This window comes from Aspergillus neoniger (genome assembly GCF_003184625.1).
Source record: "Aspergillus neoniger CBS 115656 unplaced genomic scaffold BO87scaffold_5, whole genome shotgun sequence".
Taxonomy (NCBI): Eukaryota; Fungi; Ascomycota; class Eurotiomycetes; order Eurotiales; family Aspergillaceae; genus Aspergillus; species Aspergillus neoniger.
This window is the reverse complement of record NW_020291133.1, coordinates 727544-750310: the sequence shown is the minus strand read 5'-3', so window position 1 is coordinate 750310 and position 22767 is coordinate 727544. Positions and strand designations below refer to the sequence as shown.

At 53.2% G+C, this 22767-nt stretch overlaps 8 protein-coding genes across 8 annotated transcripts; 2 read left to right on the top strand and 6 right to left on the bottom strand.

The window, feature by feature from the left end:
- Positions 1-2: 2 nt before the first annotated feature.
- Positions 3-1659, bottom strand: BO87DRAFT_456203 (mitochondrial 37S ribosomal protein uS5m). Its single transcript, XM_025628707.1, has 2 exons — positions 494-1659; positions 3-436 (listed from the first exon to the last, which is right to left on the bottom strand). Exons 1-2 carry the CDS (start codon positions 1530-1532, stop codon positions 189-191), a joined length of 1287 nt encoding a protein of 428 aa, XP_025483347.1. The 5' UTR covers positions 1533-1659; the 3' UTR covers positions 3-188.
- A 110-nt stretch (positions 1660-1769) lies between these two features.
- On the top strand, positions 1770-3709 carry BO87DRAFT_373524 (tRNA (uracil(54)-C(5))-methyltransferase). Its single transcript, XM_025622571.1, has one exon. It carries the CDS (start codon positions 1971-1973, stop codon positions 3570-3572), a length of 1602 nt encoding a protein of 533 aa, XP_025483346.1. The 5' UTR covers positions 1770-1970; the 3' UTR covers positions 3573-3709.
- Positions 3625-5111, bottom strand: BO87DRAFT_351970 (MDR family NADP-dependent oxidoreductase). Its single transcript, XM_025621165.1, has 3 exons — positions 4391-5111; positions 3931-4097; positions 3625-3879 (listed from the first exon to the last, which is right to left on the bottom strand). Exons 1-3 carry the CDS (start codon positions 5019-5021, stop codon positions 3742-3744), a joined length of 936 nt encoding a protein of 311 aa, XP_025483345.1. The 5' UTR covers positions 5022-5111; the 3' UTR covers positions 3625-3741.
- Positions 5112-5519: 408 nt separating this feature from the next.
- Positions 5520-7297, bottom strand: BO87DRAFT_373522 (actin-related protein 3). The gene is made up of 4 exons (XM_025622570.1): positions 7030-7297; positions 6936-6958; positions 6510-6871; positions 5520-6442 (listed from the first exon to the last, which is right to left on the bottom strand). Exons 1-4 carry the CDS (start codon positions 7062-7064, stop codon positions 5543-5545), a joined length of 1320 nt encoding a protein of 439 aa, XP_025483344.1. The 5' UTR covers positions 7065-7297; the 3' UTR covers positions 5520-5542.
- A 954-nt stretch (positions 7298-8251) lies between these two features.
- On the top strand, positions 8252-9973 carry BO87DRAFT_394118 (threonine aspartase 1; the record flags this gene model as incomplete). Its single annotated transcript, XM_025625100.1, has 6 exons — positions 8252-8358; positions 8424-8623; positions 8691-9587; positions 9637-9746; positions 9790-9896; positions 9946-9973. 6 exons carry the CDS (start codon positions 8252-8254, stop codon positions 9971-9973), a joined length of 1449 nt encoding a protein of 482 aa, XP_025483343.1.
- BO87DRAFT_327653 (TFIIH/NER complex subunit TFB4) lies at positions 9949-11839 on the bottom strand. Its single transcript, XM_025620188.1, has 2 exons — positions 11509-11839; positions 9949-11417 (listed from the first exon to the last, which is right to left on the bottom strand). Exons 1-2 carry the CDS (start codon positions 11552-11554, stop codon positions 10309-10311), a joined length of 1155 nt encoding a protein of 384 aa, XP_025483342.1. The 5' UTR covers positions 11555-11839; the 3' UTR covers positions 9949-10308.
- Positions 11840-12043: 204 nt separating this feature from the next.
- On the bottom strand, positions 12044-15810 carry BO87DRAFT_300785 (glycerophosphocholine phosphodiesterase; the record flags this gene model as incomplete). Its single annotated transcript, XM_025619139.1, has 4 exons — positions 12044-12286; positions 12337-12737; positions 12795-15608; positions 15675-15810. 4 exons carry the CDS (start codon positions 15808-15810, stop codon positions 12044-12046), a joined length of 3594 nt encoding a protein of 1197 aa, XP_025483341.1.
- Positions 15811-18339: 2529 nt separating this feature from the next.
- BO87DRAFT_373517 (UNC45-central domain-containing protein) lies at positions 18340-21850 on the bottom strand. Its single transcript, XM_025622569.1, has 2 exons — positions 21356-21850; positions 18340-21238 (listed from the first exon to the last, which is right to left on the bottom strand). Exons 1-2 carry the CDS (start codon positions 21434-21436, stop codon positions 18809-18811), a joined length of 2511 nt encoding a protein of 836 aa, XP_025483340.1. The 5' UTR covers positions 21437-21850; the 3' UTR covers positions 18340-18808.
- Between the last annotated feature and the right edge of the window lie 917 nt (positions 21851-22767).

The window sequence follows — 22767 nt, the reverse complement described above, 5'->3', positions numbered from 1 at the left end:
TGGGTTGATTGAGTATTGCTTGATGCTGGATACAAATACATGTTTAGACTGTAATACAAGATTGAACAGAATAGAAAGAAAAGGAAAGGAAAACATTATATACACCGCCCATGACGCAAATGAACATGTCTGCTGTCTGTATGCAGTGTTGTGTTCAGAGAGATATATCTTTCTTTCAAGCCCAAACCTCAAGCTGTTCGCCGCTCACGACGGCTTAGAATGCCCTTGCCAGAGTAGTACACTCCCCGTACATCGACCATCTTCTTACCTCGGGCACGGGCAATATCCTCGGGGTTGCGCTGGCTCATGAGCGCCTCGTAGGCGGCCTTGACTGTGTTCATGGGGTTTCTGGACCGGTTGACCCGGGCGGCGATATCGTGGATACCGGCCGCGCGGCACATTTCGAAGATCAGGTGCTGGCAGCGGAGACCGAAACCTGTGGGAATATCAAATGTTAGCACTAAGCTAATAGTTCATATAGCGGACATCGTACCTGGGGGACGGTGCATCAACTTCAACTCCACAGCTCCGACCTTGCCCTCGACATCACCGAAGATGGTCCGCTTCTCGTAGCGTGGAACAGGTTGCATGTTCTTCACAGCACGAGCGCGAGCTTGTTGGCAGGCATCGACAATTTCATCGGACTTGGCAATTCCAATTCCCATGAGACCATTCTGGTTACCGGCGACCGTGACGACGGACATACTCGGGACCTTACCCAGTCGAGTCTGGTTGCTGACACGGCGAATGACGAGGTCCTTGATGTACAGGGACTTGATGTACTCTCTACCGTAGCCCGTGACCTGGAAAAGTCTCTTCTCCGCCTCGTTGGGTTCTTCGGGGTTCAGATATGTGAGCTCTCCAAATCTGGTCCGGTATTGCGGCCTCGGAACAATCTCGTCACCCATATGTTCCAAGGTTTCTCCGTCCTTCAAAAGATTGGGCGAGAGCGCGCTGTGTCCGTTGCGCTCGTTCTCCTCCTTGCCGTGGGTCACCCGGTTGGTCTCAAGGAATCGTACGAAGTCTGCCGGCTGGGGGTCCTCCGATGATTCGGCAAAGAAGCGGGCGAAGTCTTCCATGAAATCATCCTCCGTCTTGAATGTCGCGTTGTAGTCGGAGTTGGTCTTGGGGGCGCGAATGTGCTTGTCGACGCCGGGCTCAATGACCGAGAAATCATCGAGATACTTCAACCTCATGGGATCCCGACGGAGACGGAACTGTTCAGCCAGGTCTTTCGGGTCAATGGTCTTCTCACCGGCCTCAATGGCGGCGATCTGTTCGGGCGTGTAATGTTCCCGGAGGGAGGCCTTTTCCTCCTCAGTGTAGTGCTTGAAGTCGTCAAGCTTCACCTCCCGGTAAATTTCATCCAGAGACTTTCCCTCGGGGGCCTTGTTGACTTCAGGGACCTTCGGTTTCCGATCGGAGAGCTGTATCGACGACAGGTGGAACTGGCGACTAGGCACGCGAGGGCCGGCGGAGGCCGCACGCGAGAAGCTGCAGAAGAGGCATCGGGCCGGACGTGCGAGACTCATGATGAAATGGATAGGGAGCTCTCTGGCCAGCAGAGGCCACTTGAGAGCAGATAATCCGGGGTGGTGGAGAAGAGGGGGGGGAGTAAATGAGGTGATGGACGGGGAAGTTCAAGACGGCGAAGGGAAGGACATTGAAGTTCGAGTGAAATTCTCAGCGGGTCAACTCCAGCCAATCCCCGCCCGCCTTTTCCTGCTCACTCACTTTTTCCTTTTCCTCCATCACCCCAACTTTCTTTTCTTCCTCCTACTTCAACTTTCTCAATCCCTCCATTTTCTGATTAACTGGTTCGGGATTTATATATGTTTGCCTTGCGATCCTTGCGATCATATACTCTTCGAAAACTCCCAACCAGTGTCCCTCGACAGGTCCAACGGTTGACCCTCTTCCATCAATCTGCTTGCCCGCGCAATGCGCAATTAGCCTCCAATCCTCCCACCATGCAGAATTCCCCCAAGAAGCCCGACACCGTCGCAAAGCGGCGCAAGAGAGTCAAGGCTCCCCGCGATAACAAGAGCAGCGGCTTCGACGAGGTCCTCCAGGCCGATATTGATCAGCTTCTCCGCAGACACAAGCCCGAAACCGAGCTCGAGACAGAAGAAGCTTCTACACCCCCGCAACCCACCCTTCCCGAGCCTTTCACCGAGATTGAAGTCCAGATCGCCGAGATCTCGTCAACTGGTGATGGTCTCGCATTGTCCGAGAACCAGGATCATGTCTACGTTGTTCCTTTCACAGTCCCCGGCGACAAAGTGCTTGTCAAGGTGGTGCGGCACTTCCCCTCCCTGTCCTACAGCATGACAGACTTTATCAAGGTCATTGAGCCTGGCCCCAAGCGCAACGATGCCGGCATTGGTTGCCAGTATTTCGGCCGCTGCTCCGGATGCCAGCTGCAAATGATGTCGTATGAAGACCAGCTCGCGCACAAGAAGCGCATTGTGGAGAAGGCCTACGCCAACTTCTCTGGCTTGATTCCGGAACTTATTCCTGCCATCGACGAAACTTTCCCATCTCCGCTGCAATACGGTTACCGGACGAAGCTTACGCCGCACTTTGCAGCTCCTGGCGGAAACAAGAGGAGGGGCAAGGGACCCCGCGAGCCGCACAAGGAGGTGCCCCCGATTGGTTTCACTTTCAAGAACCGACGCATGGATTTGGATATTGAAGACTGCCCGTTGGGTACCGATATTGTCCGACAGGGATTGAAGAGCGAGCGCAAGCGTGTGGCTGAGACCATCGGCAATTACACCAAGGGTGCCACTCTTCTTATGCGTGAGTCGACCACTCGCGTGCCAAAAGAGCAGGACAGCGAGAACCCTCCTGCGCCCATCAACAAGCCCGGACAGGATTCCGGCGACGTCATCCGCGTCGAAAAGGATACCTACATTGAAGAGAAGCGCTGCGTGACCGACTCGAACGCCACCAGCATTGAGTATGTCGACGACTACGTCTTCACCAACAAAGCTGGCGCATTTTTCCAGAACAACAACTCCATTCTCTCAGGGTTCACCGAGTTCATCCGCCAACACGCTATGCCCCCGAACAACGACCAAGACGCCAAACCCATCAAATACCTCCTGGATGCCTACTCCGGCTCCGGTCTTTTCACCATCACCCTCTCCCCGCTATTCAAGTCCAGTCTGGGCGTCGACGTCGCCGGCGACTCCATCGCCTCGGCACGGGACAACGCCCGCGACAACAAGCTCCCGAACACCGGTTTCGCCGCCGCAGACGCAGCCGTTCTCTTCAAGGACGTCCCCTACCCTCCTGACCAGACTCTGCTGGTCATTGACCCCCCGCGCAAGGGATGCAGTGACGACTTCCTCCGGCAGCTGCTGGCCTTTGGACCGCGCCGGGTGGTCTACGTCAGCTGCAACGTGCACACGCAGGCGCGCGATGTGGCTGTCATGGTGCAGGGTGATGCGGAGAAGAAGATCCGGTACGAGATCGAGAGCATCCGTGGATTCGACTTCTTCCCGCAGACGGGACATGTTGAGGGAGTGGCTATTCTGAACAAGACGAGTATACCCGAGTCTGCTTGAATTCATTTATATGATGGCGTTGGTGGTTAAAAGGAGACATGATTGATAGATTCGCGTACATACAATGAGCAAATACTATTTGCAGTTTGCAATTTCTCTTCATCTATACTCTACTTATCGTGCTGGTACTTCTGATAACCCGCTACAGAACTAATCAACTGAGCTCAGTCTACAGATCAGGATCGGCAATCTTCAAAACCGCCTTGCCCAAGTTCTCCCCGCGCAGCATGGCAACAAACGCCTCGGGACCATTCTCAATGCCCACCGTGATATCCTCCTTGGCATTGATACTGCCCTCCTGGAGCCACTACACATCATCAGCAGTCATCCTCATACCCAGGAAGAATGATACACTCACAGCAGTAACCTTCTCATCCCTCTCCTTAATCCACTTAGGTCCCATATCCTTATCCCCAACAATAAACCCACGCATGCGCAATCTCTTCGTGACCACATTATACAGATTCTTAACCCCATACCGCTCCTCCGGCTTGAGATTATACTGCGAGACCATTCCACAAGCCACTGCCATCCCATCCCATCATCAGTCAGCACGTCCTCAACTCCAACATCCAAGAAAGAGAAGAAAAACTCACCAACCCTCCCCCCATTATTCATAACCTCCAACACAGCATCCAATTGCTCCCCACCTACATTCTCAAAATACACATCCACACCACTCCCCCCCTCACCACCAACCAACCTCCCCAACGCCTCCTTCGCCCCCTCAACCCTATAATCAAAACACTCATCAAACCCCAATTCCTCCACCACATACCTCCTCTTCCTCTCCCCCCCAGCACTCCCAATCACCCTACACCCAACCCTCTTCGCCAACTGTCCCACCACACTCCCCACCGCCCCAGCAGCACTACTCACAAACACCGTCTCGCCCTTCTTCGGCTCCCCGATCTCAAACAGCCCAGCGTACGCAGTCAACCCCGTCATGCCCAAGATCCCTACATACTGGGACAGCTCAATCCCAGATGGTAGCGGGGTTGGGATCTTCCGGATAGGGCTGTTCGCTCCGTCGAGGCTGTTTTCGAGCGTCCAGAGCTGCTCTTGTTCTTCGCTGCCGGCTTCGCCGGTGGCAGGGGCAGGGGATGCAGATACAGCCAGCACGCTGTATTCCTGGACAGGCAGACGCGCGTAGATGATCTCGCCCGGTGCGAAGGATGCGTGCGTGGAGTGCACCACTTGGGCTACGGCGTAGGCCGTGATGGGCGTGTTGAGCGGGTATGGTGGACTGTAGGATTTGATGTGGGCGGGGCGCATGCGCCCGCGCATGTAGGGATCCAGGCTGGCGTAGAGGAGCTTGGTGAGGAGGGCGTTGGGGTCTGTGGGTGGGGTGGTGATGTCCAGGGGGCGGGGGAGGGGGGTTAGGTCTTTGTGGGGGGTGGGGAGGCCCGTGGGGATGTTGGTTAGGATTAGGGAGGTGTTGGGGTACATTTTGATGGAGGTGTCCTTTGGGTACTGTGTGAGTGATGGTGTATTGGTTTGGGGGTGATTGGAATTGAGAGGAGTGAGAGGAGGAGGAAGGTGTACTTGGTGCTTGTACTTATACTGCGATATGGTCGTATATGCGGGGAGTGTATGGTGCGGCGTCTAGTCGGTTTAGAGTAGGTCTATGCTGCTCTAGGAGGGATCGCCGGATGCTGAATGGTGTGATGTCTAGTACTATACTAGTAGTAGTAGTGTGCTACTGGTGCTTACTGCTTCCTGCTTAGAAATGCTAGTAGTGCTTAGAAATACATCTGGCTGTTTCTTGATTTCTGAGGATGTAGCGGCATTTACTTCCGATAGTGGTTTACGAGGCAGAGGAAAAGGCAGTCCTGAACATAACATAGCAGAGTAACTATACATTTAGTATATACAAGCAAGACAAAAAGATAACCGTCATCTATTTACTATCACCGGATATTGGCAGAAGCAGAAGCATATCAAGTTAAACTATAGACAGAACCACATATTTACGAACTGCCAGGGCCTCCCAACAGCGCGAAGCGGCGCACGATACTAGGACCAATCTCATCGTATTCTGCCTTGGTGTGGCAGTAACTGCGGAACTCCGGCGTCTGTCCCAGCAAGCTACCTCCGAACCACGGTCCGTGGCGCTGTCTCTTGTGTGTCACAACCGCCACGTCCAGTCCACCACTTCTGGCACCTCCGCTGCGCGCCTCCGACGCCCGAATGCGTGCATCCACCAGATGACGGATGTCACGCTGAAGACGCCGTCCAAAGTCCTTGTACAGCGTAGATCCACCGGACAACACAATGTTCTTGTACAGACCCCTTCTCACATCGATGGGGGAAGACTGGATCACGCCGTCGACGACGTTAGGCAGGGGGGTCAAAAAGTCCGACGAATAGATCTCGGGGTTGAAGAAGATCTCCGGCGCCAGGAAACGTTCGTAGCCCACATCGATGCTCACGGTCCGGCCGTTGGGCGAAGTCACGGTGTGCTTAAGCAGGCGGTCCGGCTCACGGTCGTAGCGGGCGAATTCCTTGACGATGTCGGGGCACACGTAGCAGTACTCTTCCTTGACCTTCTCAGCCGTCTTCAGGCTGCTGTCCGGCTCACCGCGGTCACGGAGCAAGCTCTGGACAAAGTAGGTGATATCGCGACCGGCAATGGGTATACTCTTGATAGATGATCCGATGACGTAGCCTTCGGCGACGGGAATAACGTGTGTAACACCGTCACCGGAGTCGATGACGGTTCCGGTGAGAGAGCGGTCGGTCACCTTCGAGGAGGTCCACGAGGCAGCAAGGGCCAAGACAGCCTGGACGGCGATGTAGAGACCGGCACAGTTGAAAGACTCGAACATGATCTCGGCGGTGTTCTCACGGTTCTCGGGAGGGTTCAAGGGCTATGCACACAATATCCGGTCAGCATCGCATCCGCCGAAGGGCAATTGGAGAAGTCGGAGGTCTTACCGGCTCAGTGAGGAGGAAGTAGTGGTCCTCCGGCTCGACGCGCAAGTACTTGAAGATGGAATTCGACCAGAACCGCTCCATGTGATCCCAGTTCTCGATCTGACCATGGCGAATGGGGTAGTTGATGGCATAACCGGGCCCGTTGGCCGCTGCCAGAGCTTCATCGCCAATGAAGAAGTCCAAGTCCTCTGTACCACGCTTCGCGGATAGATGGGAGCCTGCCCCACCACCGGTAGCTAGGAAGGAGGGTTTGTTCGCAACAGGAGGTCTACCGGCAGCGGAGGAGCCAGCGCCTCCGGCACCAGCTTTGGTCGCAATGGCGGTGGGAAAGACGAAAGAAGGCGAGTCGTTACCGGCGAAACCTGGAGACTTGTCAGCCTGGAGCTTGCCGACGGAGCTCCACGTGGAAGCTATCCGGAGTCCTACCAAGCTTGGAATAACCGGTACCGCTGAGCAGAGAGAAGGAGCGGATTAGTGACCGCGCAAGTAAAGTGTGATTTGGGGATGGTAAAGGGCATACTTGTCCATGACAACGGCCGGAGTTTGGGAAGCCATGATTGATGATGTGGAGTACACGCACACTCCCCCTGATCAGTGGTCGGACTAAGGAGGTGGATGGAAGAGGTGAAATTAGACGATTGAATGGGATTGCAGGGATGAGAGCGCAGTCATCCAGGAACTCCGCCAGGAAGGACGGGCGAGAATTATGACGAGAAGGGGATTGATTGGAGGGGAAGAGGAGGGGGGTAAAGGGACGGAGATGGAGATGAAGGCGGGCGGGCAGTCAGTTCAAAGGATGGATGGAATGCCTGGATGCCCTGCCTGGATACTGCGGCTGCCCCATACTTTACGGGTAACGACGTCACGTTTGGTATGGTACACCCACTGCATCCACAATACACTGCAGATGTTATTACCTTCAATTCCACATGTAGATAGAATCTCACTCCTTTTGGTGATAACCTTAACCAGCAATGCATAGTCGGGGATTATCCTGGCTCCTGTAGTGTACCTCTCATGTGACTAACTCCCATTGGGAGGTGAATCAGTTCTGTTCTCAAATTTGAAATGTAGACTCCGTCTTCTTGATATTTGTGAAAATAGTAAACCCTCCTCAGGAAACCACCTCCAATGCAGTTGTTGAGGAAGGAACTTGATCCAATGATCCCATCTACATGTCTGGGCTTCACCATCCGCCTTCTTCTATACAATTGAATCCTACCAGATCCTTAAACATCTCCAAAACACTTCCACTACCTCAATTCCTATCTTCTTCTCCTACCTCCCTATCTCCCTCCCTCCCGCTCCGCATCCTAGGTGATCATTTTTACTATATCAAACCTATCCTTAACGGTTATACTCACCGTTTCACCTCTGCGTTCACTACAATTACGCCGCTCGAAATCAGAAAATCACCAATCGCCCCGGCAGCAAGCTAGTATCAAGAGACCCGCGTCTTCCTCTGAACAGTCAATATTTTCTTTTGTGTGTTGACGAGTTCGTTTCTTCCTCTCTTCACCCCCTCTTACTGCTCGCTTCTACCATCTTCGTCTCAGTGTTGATACCGATTCCAACCCTGCAATTCTACGTGTACCAAAACCACGGAGGGAACCTCAACAAGTGAGTTGCCGGGGCCTCCCGCCCTGAAGCACTCACGGCCTCCGAGACTGCGTCGTCTTCTCCAGTGCTTCTCCAGGTTGCACCTCTCAGTTCGCCTGAGAGCACAGCAACTGGATTCTACAATGAGTCGCTCAAAAGGAGGCGGAGATATCTCTGCCATCTTCGTTCATGCGGGAGCCGGCTTTCATGCCCCACACAACGAGAAAGCGCATCTAGAGACCTGTGAGAAGTGAGTTCTCCACGCCCAACCCACGCCTTCGTAGGTCATGTCCGAACCGAGCTAACGAGAAGCAGAGCGGCGAGAGTAGCAATGTCGTTACTGAAGAACGGTGGATCGGCTGTCGACGCTGTTGAGATGGCCATCATGGTGCTGGAGGATAGTGAGATGACCAACGCTGGCTACGGTAGCAACCTCAATCTTGAAGGCACTGTCGAGTGTGATGCTACTGTTGTCAATCATCTAGGACGCAGTGGTGCTGTGGGTGCCGTCGGTCGTGAGTATCTCATGTCTTTCCCAAACTGATTTGTACGGTCAAATTCAGTGCTAACGGCCTGGTGTAGAGGTTAAGAATCCCATCTCCCTTGCACGGGTCATCCTTGACGCTTCCTCAAAGCCGCTCTCGCTGGCCCGAGTACCTCCAAACTTCCTAGTGGGACAGGGTGCTACAGATTTCGCGTACGAACACGGGCTGGTAGTGCTACCCCCGGATGGCCTAGTAGCTCCGTCGGCACGAGAAAGGTGGACTCATTGGAGACGTGATCTGGAAAACGCTACTCTCCGGGAGAGGAAGCAGTCTGGAGAACACACTCGCCTGAGCTCGCACTTTCGCCGACCCCCTACCGCCAGCCCAGCCCAGCTGCTCTCTGCGGCTTCGAGCCCAGGGCCAGCCCCGGTGACTGGAGAAAGCACTCAAAGTACCAAGAGCTCACCCACTGCAGACCCACGTCGTATCGTGCCGCCGGCAGGCTCGGAGCTAGCACCCTTTGTTGCCCCCAGGGTCAAGGATGGCAAACAAACCGATGGTGCGCGGTCCATTGCTGTTGGGAACATGTCTACGAGTCACGATAACTTGTCTATTGCCGAAGCTCCCCATGGCGTCGACGCAATGGACATTGACCGAGTCAATGATACCGTCGGCGCCATAGCCATAGACAGTAAAGGAAACATCGCAGCGGGCTCCTCTTCCGGAGGCATTGGAATGAAGCATCGCGGGCGGATCGGCCCTGCCGCGCTTGTTGGTATCGGGACTGCGGTAATCCCCGTGGATCCTAATGATCCAGAGGCAACCTGCATTGCGACTGTTACTTCGGGGACTGGTGAGCACATTGCAACGACCATGGCCGCCAGTACCTGCGCGTCACGCATCTACTATAGCCATCGAAAGCGCGAAGACGGCGGATTCGAAGAGGTCACCGAAGATGAGGCCATGAGAGCGGTTATTTCCAACGATTTCATGGGTACTATTCGCTATCTGCATTCGAAACTTATAAGCTAATAGGTGATTAGGACATCCGGGCGTTAAGAATAGTATCTGTAATGGGGCTATTGGCATCCTTTCGGTCAAGAAGACGGTCGACGGAGCGTTCCTCCACTTCGCCCACAACACCGACTCTTTTGTAAGAAGCCCCGCCTCAGGGAGGTCTATGCTAACTACGTCAGGCCCTCGCGTCAATGAGTAGTGTGGATAAGAAACCCGTGTGTGTCATGTCTCGCAATGGCGGGGGCGGCAGAATTGCCCAGGGTGGCCGCGCCTGCAGAGCCAAAAGGTATTTGATAAAAGCTAATATACAGATCAAGCTAAGCTGACAACATCAGACCCAGGGCCCCTAAACCAGCGAAATAGAGCCTGTCCTGCGTCTTCTGTACTATGTGCATCTGGCATCCGTGAGCATTTCAGCGCTTGTTTCCGGGTCGGTGACGTTCGCCGACAGAATGATCGAGTGCAGTGCCGGCCACGCCCCGTCCGTTTGGTTGTCAAGTGTCAGCGAACATCCAGATTGAAGCGATGCCGCACGGGTCCTGGGTATGGATGCAGGGGCGAGTGACTATTTGCTAATTCGAGCCGACGATACCTTATGAACAGTATTCATTGGCAGCTCTCGTCCAGTCCATCCATCCCGTAGCCAATACGTAGACAACGTCCTCTTCACGTAGACAATCCCACGCCCACAAAGACCCTCAAGGCCCCGGCGTCGGCGTAGGCGTCGGCGTCCCTGCCGCAGACACTCCATTCCCCTTGACCTTCTTCTTCTTCTTCTTCCTAGCCACGACAGCCGGCTTCGCCCCATAATCACTAACATCCAACCGACTCCCGCAAGTCAAACAAACCCCATCCCCCAACGGCTCACAAAAAATACTCAAACAAATGGAACACACAAATCCCACATCCACGACCCGTCTATGACAAAAACACGCGGCCCTAAAATCCACATCCACCCTCGTCGGCAGCACCAAATGCCGTCTACTCCTCTGATCCGGCAAAAACGCCATCATCAAGTACTGCAATAACCCCTTCGGCTCATCCAACGCCATATACACCCCCTTGGTCGCATCCGACGCCTGCTGCAGGAACACCGCATCGCCAGATACCTTGCATACATCAATCGGGATATGAAGTCTCTGGCACGCGAATATGGCGTTCATGATTGGGATATATTGATGCGCTGAGCCCGTGGAGCTGGATACGGAGAGGATGAGGATGCGTGATTGGAGAGTGGATTCCGCAGTTCCTTTTGTATTTGATGAGGATGATGTGGATGTGGTAGATGATGGGTCGTTGGGGTTGGAGGTGTCGATGTCGCCTCCGTGCGCTTCATTCCATGCCAGTGTGCGCCGGTTGATGTGGCTTAGTGCGAGGGTTAATGCGCCGGCCATCATGGTGGAGGTGGTGGATTGGAGGGTTGAGGGGGTGGTTTGGGCCATTAGGTTGTGTAGGTGGCTGGAGACTTGTTCTTCGACGATGCGGAAGGGTCGGTATTTGTTTATGTTGGTTGTTGTTGTTGTGCTGGGGGGTTGTGGTTGTTGGGTGGGCATGGGGATGTCGCCGTCGGGGTCGAGGTTGTTATTGTTGTTGTGGGTGGGGGATTTTTCGACTGGGTATAGCCATGTTGCTTGGGAGGTGTGGGAGGATACTACGGCCACTTCGTTGGCGTAGTTGCTTGCTAGGTGGGCGTTGATGAAGACGAGGATGTTGGCGATCGCGGTGGAGAGGGGGAGGGTTGGGGATAGGAGCGCCCAGGCGTGGGGGTTTGTGTCGAGGATGATGGTTAGGAGGGAGGGGGGGCGGTCTGTATTATGGACATTATTGTTAGTTTGGGGAGATGATATCTTGGGATTGGAGATCGGCGGAGTGGGATGGGATGGTGGTGGTGGACGTACCGTGGGCGCTGGTTTCGTAGTGTTCTGTTGCGTCGATGGTGTTCATCTTGTATATATATATATATGTGTGTGTGTGTGTGTGTGTTTAGTGTGGGATATTGAGGTACAGAAGGTCAGATCTGAAGCTGTCGGTTGGTATCTAAGCTGTATACATTGTCGTGTGGAGGTGAGCTCGGAGGTGTATGCGGTGCGGAGTTGGTTCGAAGCTTCGATTCTGCGTGGCGGTTGTGTGGTTGCGGGTATAAGTTCAGAGGGAGTTTTCTGGGCAAGCTGCCTATTTAGATATGTGAAGAAGCTGCGGTCGATAGCCGGTGAGGTGGAAATGACCGATCGAGAAGTTTTTGTAGAAGAGATGCGATTACTTCGGACGCCGCACGGAGCTGGAAGATCTCCGGCGCACGTGATCTATACTGCGGAATGTACCGATACAATGAGCCTACATTTTCAGGCATATGTGAAAGTAACTGACAAATTAATAACAATATGCATTCAACTATGTCATCCAAATTCTAACAAATGATAAATCACGCTCTATTTATTGGGGGTTAGATGTGATGGCCTCCGGCCTCACATGTAGATGGTCATCTTTCTGCTCCGTTTGGTTCAACACAGGGATGTTGAGTGACTCCTTGAGAGAACCAGACGTCGCTCTGGCTAGAGGACTAGGCTGCGGCGAGACGCCCGGCGTGTCGCCCTTGCCCTCGTGCTCTGTGAGACCCTTACGGATGGCGAGAACCGAGTCCACGATGACAGCATCAATTCCCTCCGCCACTTGGAGCTGCGCAAGCAGTTAGTAAATAGATGACACAACTGGTAGGAGCTACATACCTTGACGCTCTCAGAGTCGTTGTTAATGGCACCGTACGACACACAAACCAGACCAGACTCCTTCACGACCCGGACCAAACGCGGGCAAAGCACTAGCGCTTCAGCCTGCGAGACAACGCCCAGCAGGTTCCAGCGGGACGCGAATCGAATTGCTTCCTGCAAGCTGCTAGCACGGATGTCACCAACAGGCGAAGCACCAGAGTCCGTCAAGAAGAGCACCGGAATAGACGGCTGCTTGAACGAGAGCAGCAGGCATATATCCGGGTTGAAGCTGGAAAATATCATGTTCCGGCCTTGACCCATGTCGTAGACCTTAGTGAGAACCGTGTCCACGAAGGAGTTCAGCTCCACCGCATACGTATCCATCTCTTCTTCCTCGCTCTCGTGGAGCATAGGATATTCTGGCGATCTAGGTCAGATCGTCGTGTAACTGTTCTTTCATGGGAAGAGGTACTCACTGAGTTCGATATTGAATCCCACCGACTTGGGCAGCTTCTGGAACAACTCGGCCAATGTGGCAAATGGGGCCTGAATGTGGTTGCCGCGACTGTTTCCCTTGAATCCCTTCTTCTTGAAATCACGGGTATGCTTGATCTTCTCGTTGAGTTCGGTAGGGTCATACTCGGAACCGCCTACAGACATAGACCGCTGGCGGAAAGCAGCGGTCATCCCCTCTCCGATGCCGTCCGTACCCGGTAACGGGGATCCCGGCCTGCGAGCTGGACCCTTGTCGCCCAACTGGAGGAACTGCTCTAGGGTAAGGGTGTGGACCGGCGCGTCGATACCCGTCTCGCTGACGAGGAAGTCATGGTAGATGACAGGAACATGATCCTTTGTGAGCTGCACATCAAACTCCACGTAGGACGCGCCCAAGTTCGCGGCGGCGATGAAAGACTGGACGGTATTCTCGCCCAGCTGCAGCGAATTGCGACTGGCCATGTTCTTGCCCAGACCGCGATGTCCAATCACCATCGTTGAGCTCATACTCCTCCAATAGGTCTGCTCTCCCGTAACCGTCATGTTGGGATGCTTGAAAGGCGTAATGATGAGAAAGTTGAAGGTCACCGAGCCAATGACCTCGAGGGTGTTGGCAGCCACAATAGGAACTGTGGAGTCGCCCTTGAGGTTGATACGGTTCGATCCCACCGATTGTTTGATACTGGAAAGCAGGGCAACACCACGCCCAACCACCTTGTCTTTCGAGCCAGCGTACGTAGGAATCAGATCAAAAAGGAGCCTGACCTTCGTAGCATCGGCGGCGTGGAAGACAATGGGTTCGGTGGAGATATTGTCATGTACAGGGAGATCGATCACCTCCGGCTCTCCATGAGCTCCGTTAGCAGAGACCACCAAAGACAGAGCAGTGTCAAGTTGGGTGGAATGCGCATTCTCCATCGGGATCCGGTCAAGGTTAACTGCTGCCGTATGCGCCCGCATGTCCATGGTTCCCAGGCTCACCAAAATCATGGATTCATCGTTGAGATACCGGTGTCCAAAGGTCTTGATAGGCTCTGCATTCCGTAGAGAGGTCGGGGCAGGAGTACCGTTCGATCTTCTCTCGGAAAGCGACGACAGGGGAGGAGAGGGCGGATCAGAGGCCACAGGAGGCACAGGGATCACAGGCTCCGATTCATTAATAGTCGGCGCGGGGGTGACCTTGGCAAGACACCGAGCGATGTCAAGGTGACCTCTCAAAGACGCATGTTCCTTTGCGGTCCAGCCAGAGGAGTCGCATGACTCCAGATTGGCACCGGCCTCGATGAGTAGCTCCACTACACTCAGCGCGCCATCAACACAAGCAATAAACAAAGGAGTCCAGGAGTATGTGTTTTCCGCAAGCTCTGTATCTGCCTTTTGTTCGCCGTTGCCCTCGAGCAGGATCTTGGCGCATTTATCATGGCCGAACCGGGCTGCAACATGCAATGCAGTTTCGCCTTGTTCATCCTGATAGTTAATATCCACGCCGGCCTCAACCAACAGCTTGACGATGTCCACAAAGTTGGCTTTAGTGGCCAAAGCAAGCACTGCACTAGACCGTGAGACTTGCTTGCGGATCTTCGCCTTGTCCTTGTTGGCACCATGCCAATTCTCTGCCTCGAGAAGAGCACGGGTCGTCAACGGGTGGCCCCCAACAACACTCAGATGCAACGGAGCCCAGCCATCGTTGTCTTGCCAGCGCGGACTATCAATGCCCTCCGTCACATTAAACAGGTCCCACGCCTGCAAATGCTCGATGATGACTTCGCAGACAACCTTGAATCCATACTGCGCCGCGTAGTGTAGCGGCGTGCGTCCCGCAATATCCTTGGCGATGAGCGCACCTCGTTGGTTGGGCTGGAGCTGGTCCAAGAGATGCTGCAGAACCGACACAGAGGGATCGGACCGATCCAAATGACTAGGCTGGCCCGCCTCCATTATGACTGGGCGAGGGGGCTGCAAAGTCGGCAGGGCAGCGGGGGTGATGTAATTGGATGTTTCCAGAGGGAAGTCCAGGACCATGGACGCAGATTGCTCTGAGTCTGTGGTAGACTGCGCCCGGCCAATCGATATCACCAAGCGATGTATACAATTGCGCCTATTGATATCATCCTCTTCGTCCAGAGAGTCCATGCGACCCAGAAGGACGGAGATGCAGCGGGTGGAACGGTAGTTGATGGACCGCTGCAGGAGGCTGCTAAGGACCTTAGGGTATACATCTTCTCCCGACTCATCTGCCGCCGCTTTGAGAGTTTCAAGTAACTCCAGCAGCACATGAGTATCATCCTTGCGCAGCGCCTCATCGACCGTCTGAAGCATGCTCGCAGGCAAGTTCAGGTTGGGGCGTGCAGGGCCGTTCTTCAATGACAAGGAGGAGCGTATGGAGCTCGCATCGTCGTCGATCTTCTGCTCGCCCAGGACGGACAAGCGGTCATTGATCTTCCTCAACGCGTCAGTGACCCGGGTGTTCGAAGCGAACGGCGCCGGGTCGACCTTGGTCTGCAGATACTTCTGCTGCGCTTGAGCGCCAACCTTCTTGTCAAGCTTCTTGGTGATTTTGACGAATCCTTGACGGTTGAGCTCGCCGTACCACTGCAGTTTACGCATCTGGCTACGCAGTTCCAGCAAAGCAGCCAGGAGGTCTTCGACATCCTGGGAATCCAATCGCTGACCACCATCCAAAGACTGCCCGTATCTGTCCTCCAGCAACTTTAGACGGCGGGAGAAGTCGGCGTACTTTTTGTTGTAAAAGTGATCGACATCCTCGAGATTTCGATCGAGGGAGTAGAAGAAACCTATGCGACAGAGTTAGCTAAGATCGCATTATGATGAGTAATGCAATCATCGGAAGAGCGACTCACCAGCAAGGTCCGCCTCCTGGCCAGCCTTCACTTTTTCCGCCGCAGCCTTGATGAGCTTCTTCAGGGCCTTGTACTTGATGTAATCATCGCCCCACTCGGGGACCACTTTGTGGGATAATTGGCGTCCGAACTTCATTTTCGAAGAAATGTGTATGCAGGTTGTTTTGAGCGGTTTGTGTGAGAACCCAATGAGAAAGGATTCTTGAGGGGGGAGTATATAAATCTGAGAGCTGAGACACCACGGCTTTCTTTGGTTAAGTGAGATTCAAGAGAACAGACTTTAGCCCACGAACCCAACGGTGTAAATGCCACGTAGATCAAATATTATTCGACGGGCAGATGCGAGAAAGACAAAAGGAAAAGGACAGGTGTAGCTTGAAGGAGAAGAGCGCCATGTGTCAGTTTTATTGCGGAGACATGGAGAATGGTAGAAGAGACAGTTGAATTGAAAATATGGGAGGTGAAAACCTGAGGAATTAGGCGGCTTCAAGAACAAACCGTGTTTCGGAGAAGAAGATGTTGAAGAAAAGAAAGAAGAGGAGGAAGACGGAACAAGGCGAAGGAATTAGTGTGGTTAAGAGGGAAGGATGAAAGAAAGCGCAGTTCATATACTACTTACTACTTGATTGATCGTCAAGTAGTAGTTAAGGCGAATCCCGATAAAGGGGAGACCAACCGACGGAACCTATCAGCACGTGCCCAAAGGGAGGGTTTTTGTAGCTTCGAGAAGTTCCAGCAAGGTCCAGCAATTGCAGCTGCACCCCAGCTAAAGTAAGCAGGTAAGCAAGCAAGAAGAGAGAGGGAGAGGAGGGGCGAGCAAAGGGCCGAGGCCAAATAGTCTTTAAGTCTAAGGCGGTGCTAGCGAAATTCGCTAGTTAGACATGGTCTCCATCGTGACTAACAAAGTAACAAAAGATACTTCGAATACAAACTCCACTTGGCGACGTAAGAGGCAGTCCAGGCGACTCACCTCGACTTATCCAGATTGTTGGCCATTAATCGCCGGACGCTGGATCTGCTGCCCGGCGGACGCTCTCTGATTTGCCCGCGGCGCAGCGCGGATGAGCGGTTCGAACCACCGGATGAAGCAATGCAAAATTTCGAGTTTGCAAGGCACGGGATGATTATGATTGCCAATAATCTGAGAGCTCAAATGGCGGTAAATGAATGGATGATAGTGATGATATTGATGCTGATGATGATTATTTTTCTTGGGATGAAACCACCCAGTACTTAGAAGAAGCTGATCCCTCTCACTGCACGAGTAAGGAGCAAAAGTGTAAGTGGACCAAACAGATCACCACTATTGTTGCAGAGATTCTTCTTTCATCTCCATCCAACTTGAAACTTGTTACTTGTCAGTAGTGATAGACACTAGATAGCTTCTGTAACAATCCCGTCAGAGTTGAGTTAGTATGAGTCTGGAACCCCCATCCAGCACCAGAATCCCCACCCTATATATAGCCGGACGACCCGCCACCCACTCCTAGGGCCTGAAGAGGATCCAATCATGTCACTATCGTGAGATATTAATCGGCCACTGGAAGGAAGGGGAGAGGGTGCTCATGATCATCATCTCCTCTCCATCTCCTCCATTCCCAACACCGCTTTCTCTTGGGCGCAGGATGATGGGTGGGCTGGAAGGGAGGGGAATGGGAAAATCACATTAAGGGGGAGCCACTTTGTGTGGGGGAAACTTCAGGCTTGCGGAAGGGTGGAAACTTGGCCTGCATGGAATGGATGGAAGAAGTGGGAATTCAACCATGATGCACGTCACATGCTCTCCTCCTCTAGTTGTCGGTGAGGTTTCGTTTCTTTGAAACTCCGAAAAAAAAAAAAAAAAAAAAAAAAAAAAAAGTTCTGGCTGGTTGTGGTTCCTGACTCTGGTTTCTCCTTCCTCCGATATTCCATATCGTGATCACTCGTCGGAGGGTTTTAGTCTTTGGAGGGGAATGCTACTGATTGCTCAGGTTTCGTCTATAATAAACTATGTTAATAGATTACTACAAAGTACCTATCAACTGGGTGGGGAGCAGACCATGTACTACTTACTACGAATCTGACCAGCTGCTTCCGACACCCTCCTACTCCGATGTAGCATCTATCACTTCATGTTGATCAGTGCCCTCATCCACTCAGCTTCCTTCCTAACGATCGACCAGCGGGAAAGCTTATCATCTGTCACTTTCCTTTCCCCTCCCCTCCATAACGGATAGTACCCTGCTCGTTGTGTAGACTAGTAAGGACAATACTACTCAATACTACTAGACTGGGGGTTAGCATCAGCCAAACTTCAATAGTTATGGACCCTCGCGAGCTAGTATATATATGATTCCGTAGCTTGTGAATAGTGTACCGACGTTTCTCGGTTATCAGCGGCATCCCAATGACTCTGTAGTACGAGGCCGCAATAAAGTATCCATTCCAGAACTCTGGGATTCATCCAGGAAGACAGACCTGAATTTCTACTGCAACATAATAAGGATCTACACGGGACACAAATGCTACTATGGTGAGCCCCGCTCCAAGTGGCGTGTTCTGGTGTCGAGGCCAGTGCGACACCATCCCAACATCCATCGATTCCTATCAGGGCTGACTGCAGAGACAAGGATCCGGACGCTTCCGAATGGAACACTCTGGTTCCGACGGGGTCCTCCAAAAAAACCGCGCATTGAATCGTGAGTATCATTCAGCTAGAACGAGTAGATAGTTACTTGGGTAAATCAGACTCGGCAACGATCCTGTCGACCGGGTCTATCGCGCTGTCAGAAAAGGGAATCCCACTCGATAATCCCTCATATCGCATGAAATTCTTGTCGACAATGACCCGGACACCATTCCCACGCTCAGAAACAACCCAGATTTATAGACAAATTGACATCGGTCTCACAACGTGACGTGAGAAGGAACAACAAAACACCGGGCAAGTAAACTACCAACGCCATAAGGAAATCTCCATAAGAACAACATAGAATGTGAGAGAACACCAAGAAAACCAGAGACCCAGCCCATGATCTTGCAAAATCGAAATGACCGCTATCACAATCAGATCCAAATCACCCAAAAGGAATCATAAAAATGTATTAACTGCCGGAAGATACCCCAGCAAAGCACGCCGCTCGGTTTTCGGCTATCTATTCGACCAATGGCTTCAAGGCTTCGACCCCGACTTGGAGTACCGCGGGGTTCTTCGTCTTCTTCAGCACACTGCTCAGTATATTAACTCCTCCGTTTGCCTTGATGGCTTCCTTGGCCCGCCGGCCAATATCCCCCGTGGCGAGGCAGGTCATGTTCCGCACACAGGCTACACCGCGGTGCACTAGACCCTCATCTTCTTCCTGGCACATGGCCAGCAGTAACGGGACACCCCGAGGCCGTTCCAGGATACCAGCAATGGCTGCTTCGAATTCGGTCAGCATCGCAAGAGCTCCACCAGCAGCGCTCCGGGTTGCCATATCGTCCGTGTCGGTGAGAGCCAACAGCACATGCAGCCGTTGCGCAGCGCGCTTCGACCCATCGGCATATTTGACGATACCGGACTCGCAAGTCATCAAATTGCAGATCAGTTCGCAGGCAGCTCGCTGAACCATAGGACTACTGGAGAGCAAGAGGTCCTCTACTACGGGCCAGGCTTGACGGACGATAGCTTCAGGAGCAGTCTCATCCGGGTGAGAGGCCAGGTTCGTTAGAGCAAGCAGACTCTCAAAGACCGGTAAAAGATTCCGCGGTTGTTCCGCCGTCATGCTAGTCGTCTCCGGGCTTACCAGAAGCGCGGTCAGAGGCCGGATAGCGGATGTGATCTGGGGGAAGCCAGAAGACGGGAACACGTGGACCGGGTTGACGGAAATTAAAATTCGTGCAAGTGCTTGCGACGCATTCTGTACCGCTTCGGTGGCGTTTGTCCCCGGGGTCCCCTGCTTTGCGGCTGCCATAACGAGCAAGAATTTGACAGCACCTTGCTGTGCCAAGGTTCCCCGAGACTTTCGGTCCCATGACAGGGCAAGGACGATCTTGCCCATGAGACCTTGCACCGAGGAGAGATTCGTCTTGCCGCAATCTACCAGTAGAGGCATGACACCAGCCTTGATAAGCGCATTGCAACGTGCGATGACATGTTGCTCGTCATCAAGGGGATCTGGCTTGGCTCGGGCTCCGCTAGGAGAGGCCTCAGCATAAGACTTGAGTTGGGACATTTTCTTCTGCTCTTCTGTCAAAGTGGGTGGGAACTGTGTGAGGTTCACAATGATCATGAGACCACCGTACAGCACTGACGAATCGGTGCAGTTTTCGCGCAGAATCTTGACGAGATCCTGTAGGAATGCCACGTCTGTAGCGAGCTGTTCCTTGACAGTGGACTTTACTGATGCGTAGACCAAGCCCTCGATCACGTTGGACAGGTTCTCAGTCTTACGCTTCGACATCAAGTCCTTGAAGCGATCGACGAGCTCGGTGACCCGGCTGTTTTCTTCCTCTACTTTGCCGTTGGAGTCGGAAGAACCAACTTGAGCAGCAGTACGGACCTTGGCCAGAATGACTGCCGCCATCTCGGAGCTCTCGTCGCAGCCATTGGTGAGAAGGTGGGAAAGCCAGGTCGAAAGATGCTTTGAAATGGCTTCCCGACAGGCCTTGTTCATGCACGCAGCATTCAACAATTCCAGAAAATGGGGCTCAACCTTGCGGCTCTTCGCGTCTCGGGAGGTCAAAGGTGCCAAAGCAGCCAAGTAACTCTCCGACAGGAAGAGGTTGGCCGCGACTTCTGGTATCACGGGGAAGACCGCAGCCGTGGCCGAGAATGCCTCGATCAGATCATCGCTGCGACCCTTGACAACCTTGGCAGTCACGAGCCGAGAAAACCTCTCTTCGCCAACTTGCTTGGAGATTTCGAGGTACTTGACGGTTGCTAGGGTCGCTTGACTTCTCCACTCGAGGGGAAGCCGGCTGTCCAAAGAGGATAGGATCACGTCCAGTCCTTCATCGTCAACCAACTCTTGCAGCTTCGCCGCATCGACGGCAAGCAAACGTGCAATTCCTTTGAGGGAGCGACCGTCCATGTCGTGGCCCGACTCCATGAGCTTGGCGATGAAAAGCAAGAAAAGCTCGCGCTCACAGTGTAGACGAGCATCTTCGGACGGCCATACGGTGGGGTCCAAGACCACGGTGTCGAGGCATACGGCAGCCCCGTCGCCTCTTTCATAGATCTCATCGAAGAACGTGGTCACCGACACCTGGAGCTGCTCTGAGAAGTAGCGCCGCACGCTGGTGTTCTGTCGAACCAGTCCCGAGATAATGTCGTCCTGCAGCGACGACAAGGCATGGGGCCTTTGCGCCAGCAGGAGCTTGACACATTCCAATGCGACCTCCTCGGGAGGCTTGAGTCCGTCGGTACGGAGATAAAGGGCGGCGTCTTTGCCCGCGGGCTCGTCCTTGCCACCGGTATAGCGTCGGCAGAGATCTAGCAGGTGATGGCCATTTTCCTCTTCCTGCTGGATCTTAACAAAAGCTTCCTTGACTGCCGGATGCTCTGGAGCTAAGGAGAGAGCTTCTCGGAGGTTTCGTGAGGCGGCCTGCAATGACATCACGAGCGAGTGGTTAGTCACATGGCACGAAGGTACCTATGCTGGCGACGGATGATAACCACCCAGCGGGGTCTGATAAAGAAAAAAAAGAGAGAGCAGATATACCTCACGATGGCCAGCATCAATTAACTCAACAGCCTCCCGTGTCAGATGTACAGCGCGTTCCTCGCTCGTAGAGTGAACCATTTCAGGCCGGGTACAACAAGCCGACAATTGTAGGGTGGGATACAAAGAGTGATGTTGATTCCGGTTTGGGGAGGAAATAAAGAAATCGGCGGGTGGAGGGACTGATAAGAAGAAACCGGTCGGAAGCGCGACGGAGGGAATCCGAAGACAGGTCAAATAGGTCGCCGGGGGAGTGGAGATTGAAGTAGTCGTAGTTAGAGAGAAAGAGGTAAAGTAGGTAGGTAGGTAAGTAAGTAGAAAAAGAGCTGCGTCAACCCACGACCTCCGAAGCGATGGTCGAGCAACAGGACACACAGGCAATCATGGAGGGAAAAGGACGAGTAAAAGAAGTGCGTTGCGGTCGCAGAGACAGGGTAATGCTGACAGGCTGCAGGATGATGAATGAGAAGAAAGGTGTGGGAGGGAGAGGCTGTGTGGTGGGTGTGGTGTCTTCTTTTTTTCTTTTTTTTTTTTTTTTTCCCACTTGATTTCCCTTATTTTTTTTTTACTTCCCTTTTTTTTTCGCCTCTGGGCGTGGATGGAGGCAAGTAAGTTAAGTTACTTTTTTGGACTGAGCGTGTATGGGGGAAACGGAGGGGGAGGATTGGCGGGATGTGGGTTTGGAGCATGAATGGCTGATACCGTAAGGTAAGGTGTGACAGACCCTCGGAGCTCCGAACGCCCAGACAAACCGGGGGAAGACGAACGCAAACCGTTTTATTACGGGGGTCTCCAGCAGGGACTCTATTTCCACCCCCGGCGGAGTTTCTCCCAAGCAATCATCCATGGGAATTTCATAGAGGGTAATCTACTTAGTACCGGTCTGCAGCTGCTCCCAGACGGGCCCCTTCCGCCCGACTGTCGGAGGTCTCCCCCCCCCTTGGTTCGGCCGCCCTTCGGCGTGCGCTTAACTCCGGACTATTTCTGAAGAATATTATGGAGACTTGGAAGAGGAGGGGCTTTATCATGTTCCTCTGAATCATCAATATCAAGTAACAGGATCAGCATCACATCAGCATCATCATCGGCAAGCTTATCCTCCTTCTGTTGCTCATCGCACCCCCATTAATATAAGATCCGGCCAAAGAGAACGCCGGGGAGAGGACAGCCAGAACTATAATCCTTCCCCGTGACAGGAAGCCGACGGAGTAATAGGTCTATCCCAGACGGTGTGGATTCCCCGGGTGGCTGGAAGTTTGGGTGGACATACTACGTACATACTCAATAGGCATTTAGTGTGGGAGGCACCAGCACCCTCCCAAGATAAGATGAATGGCTAAGAATAACTAAACCGGACACTACGGCTAACTTCCCACCGCGCTTGGAGTCGGGCCTTCTAACCGATACACACT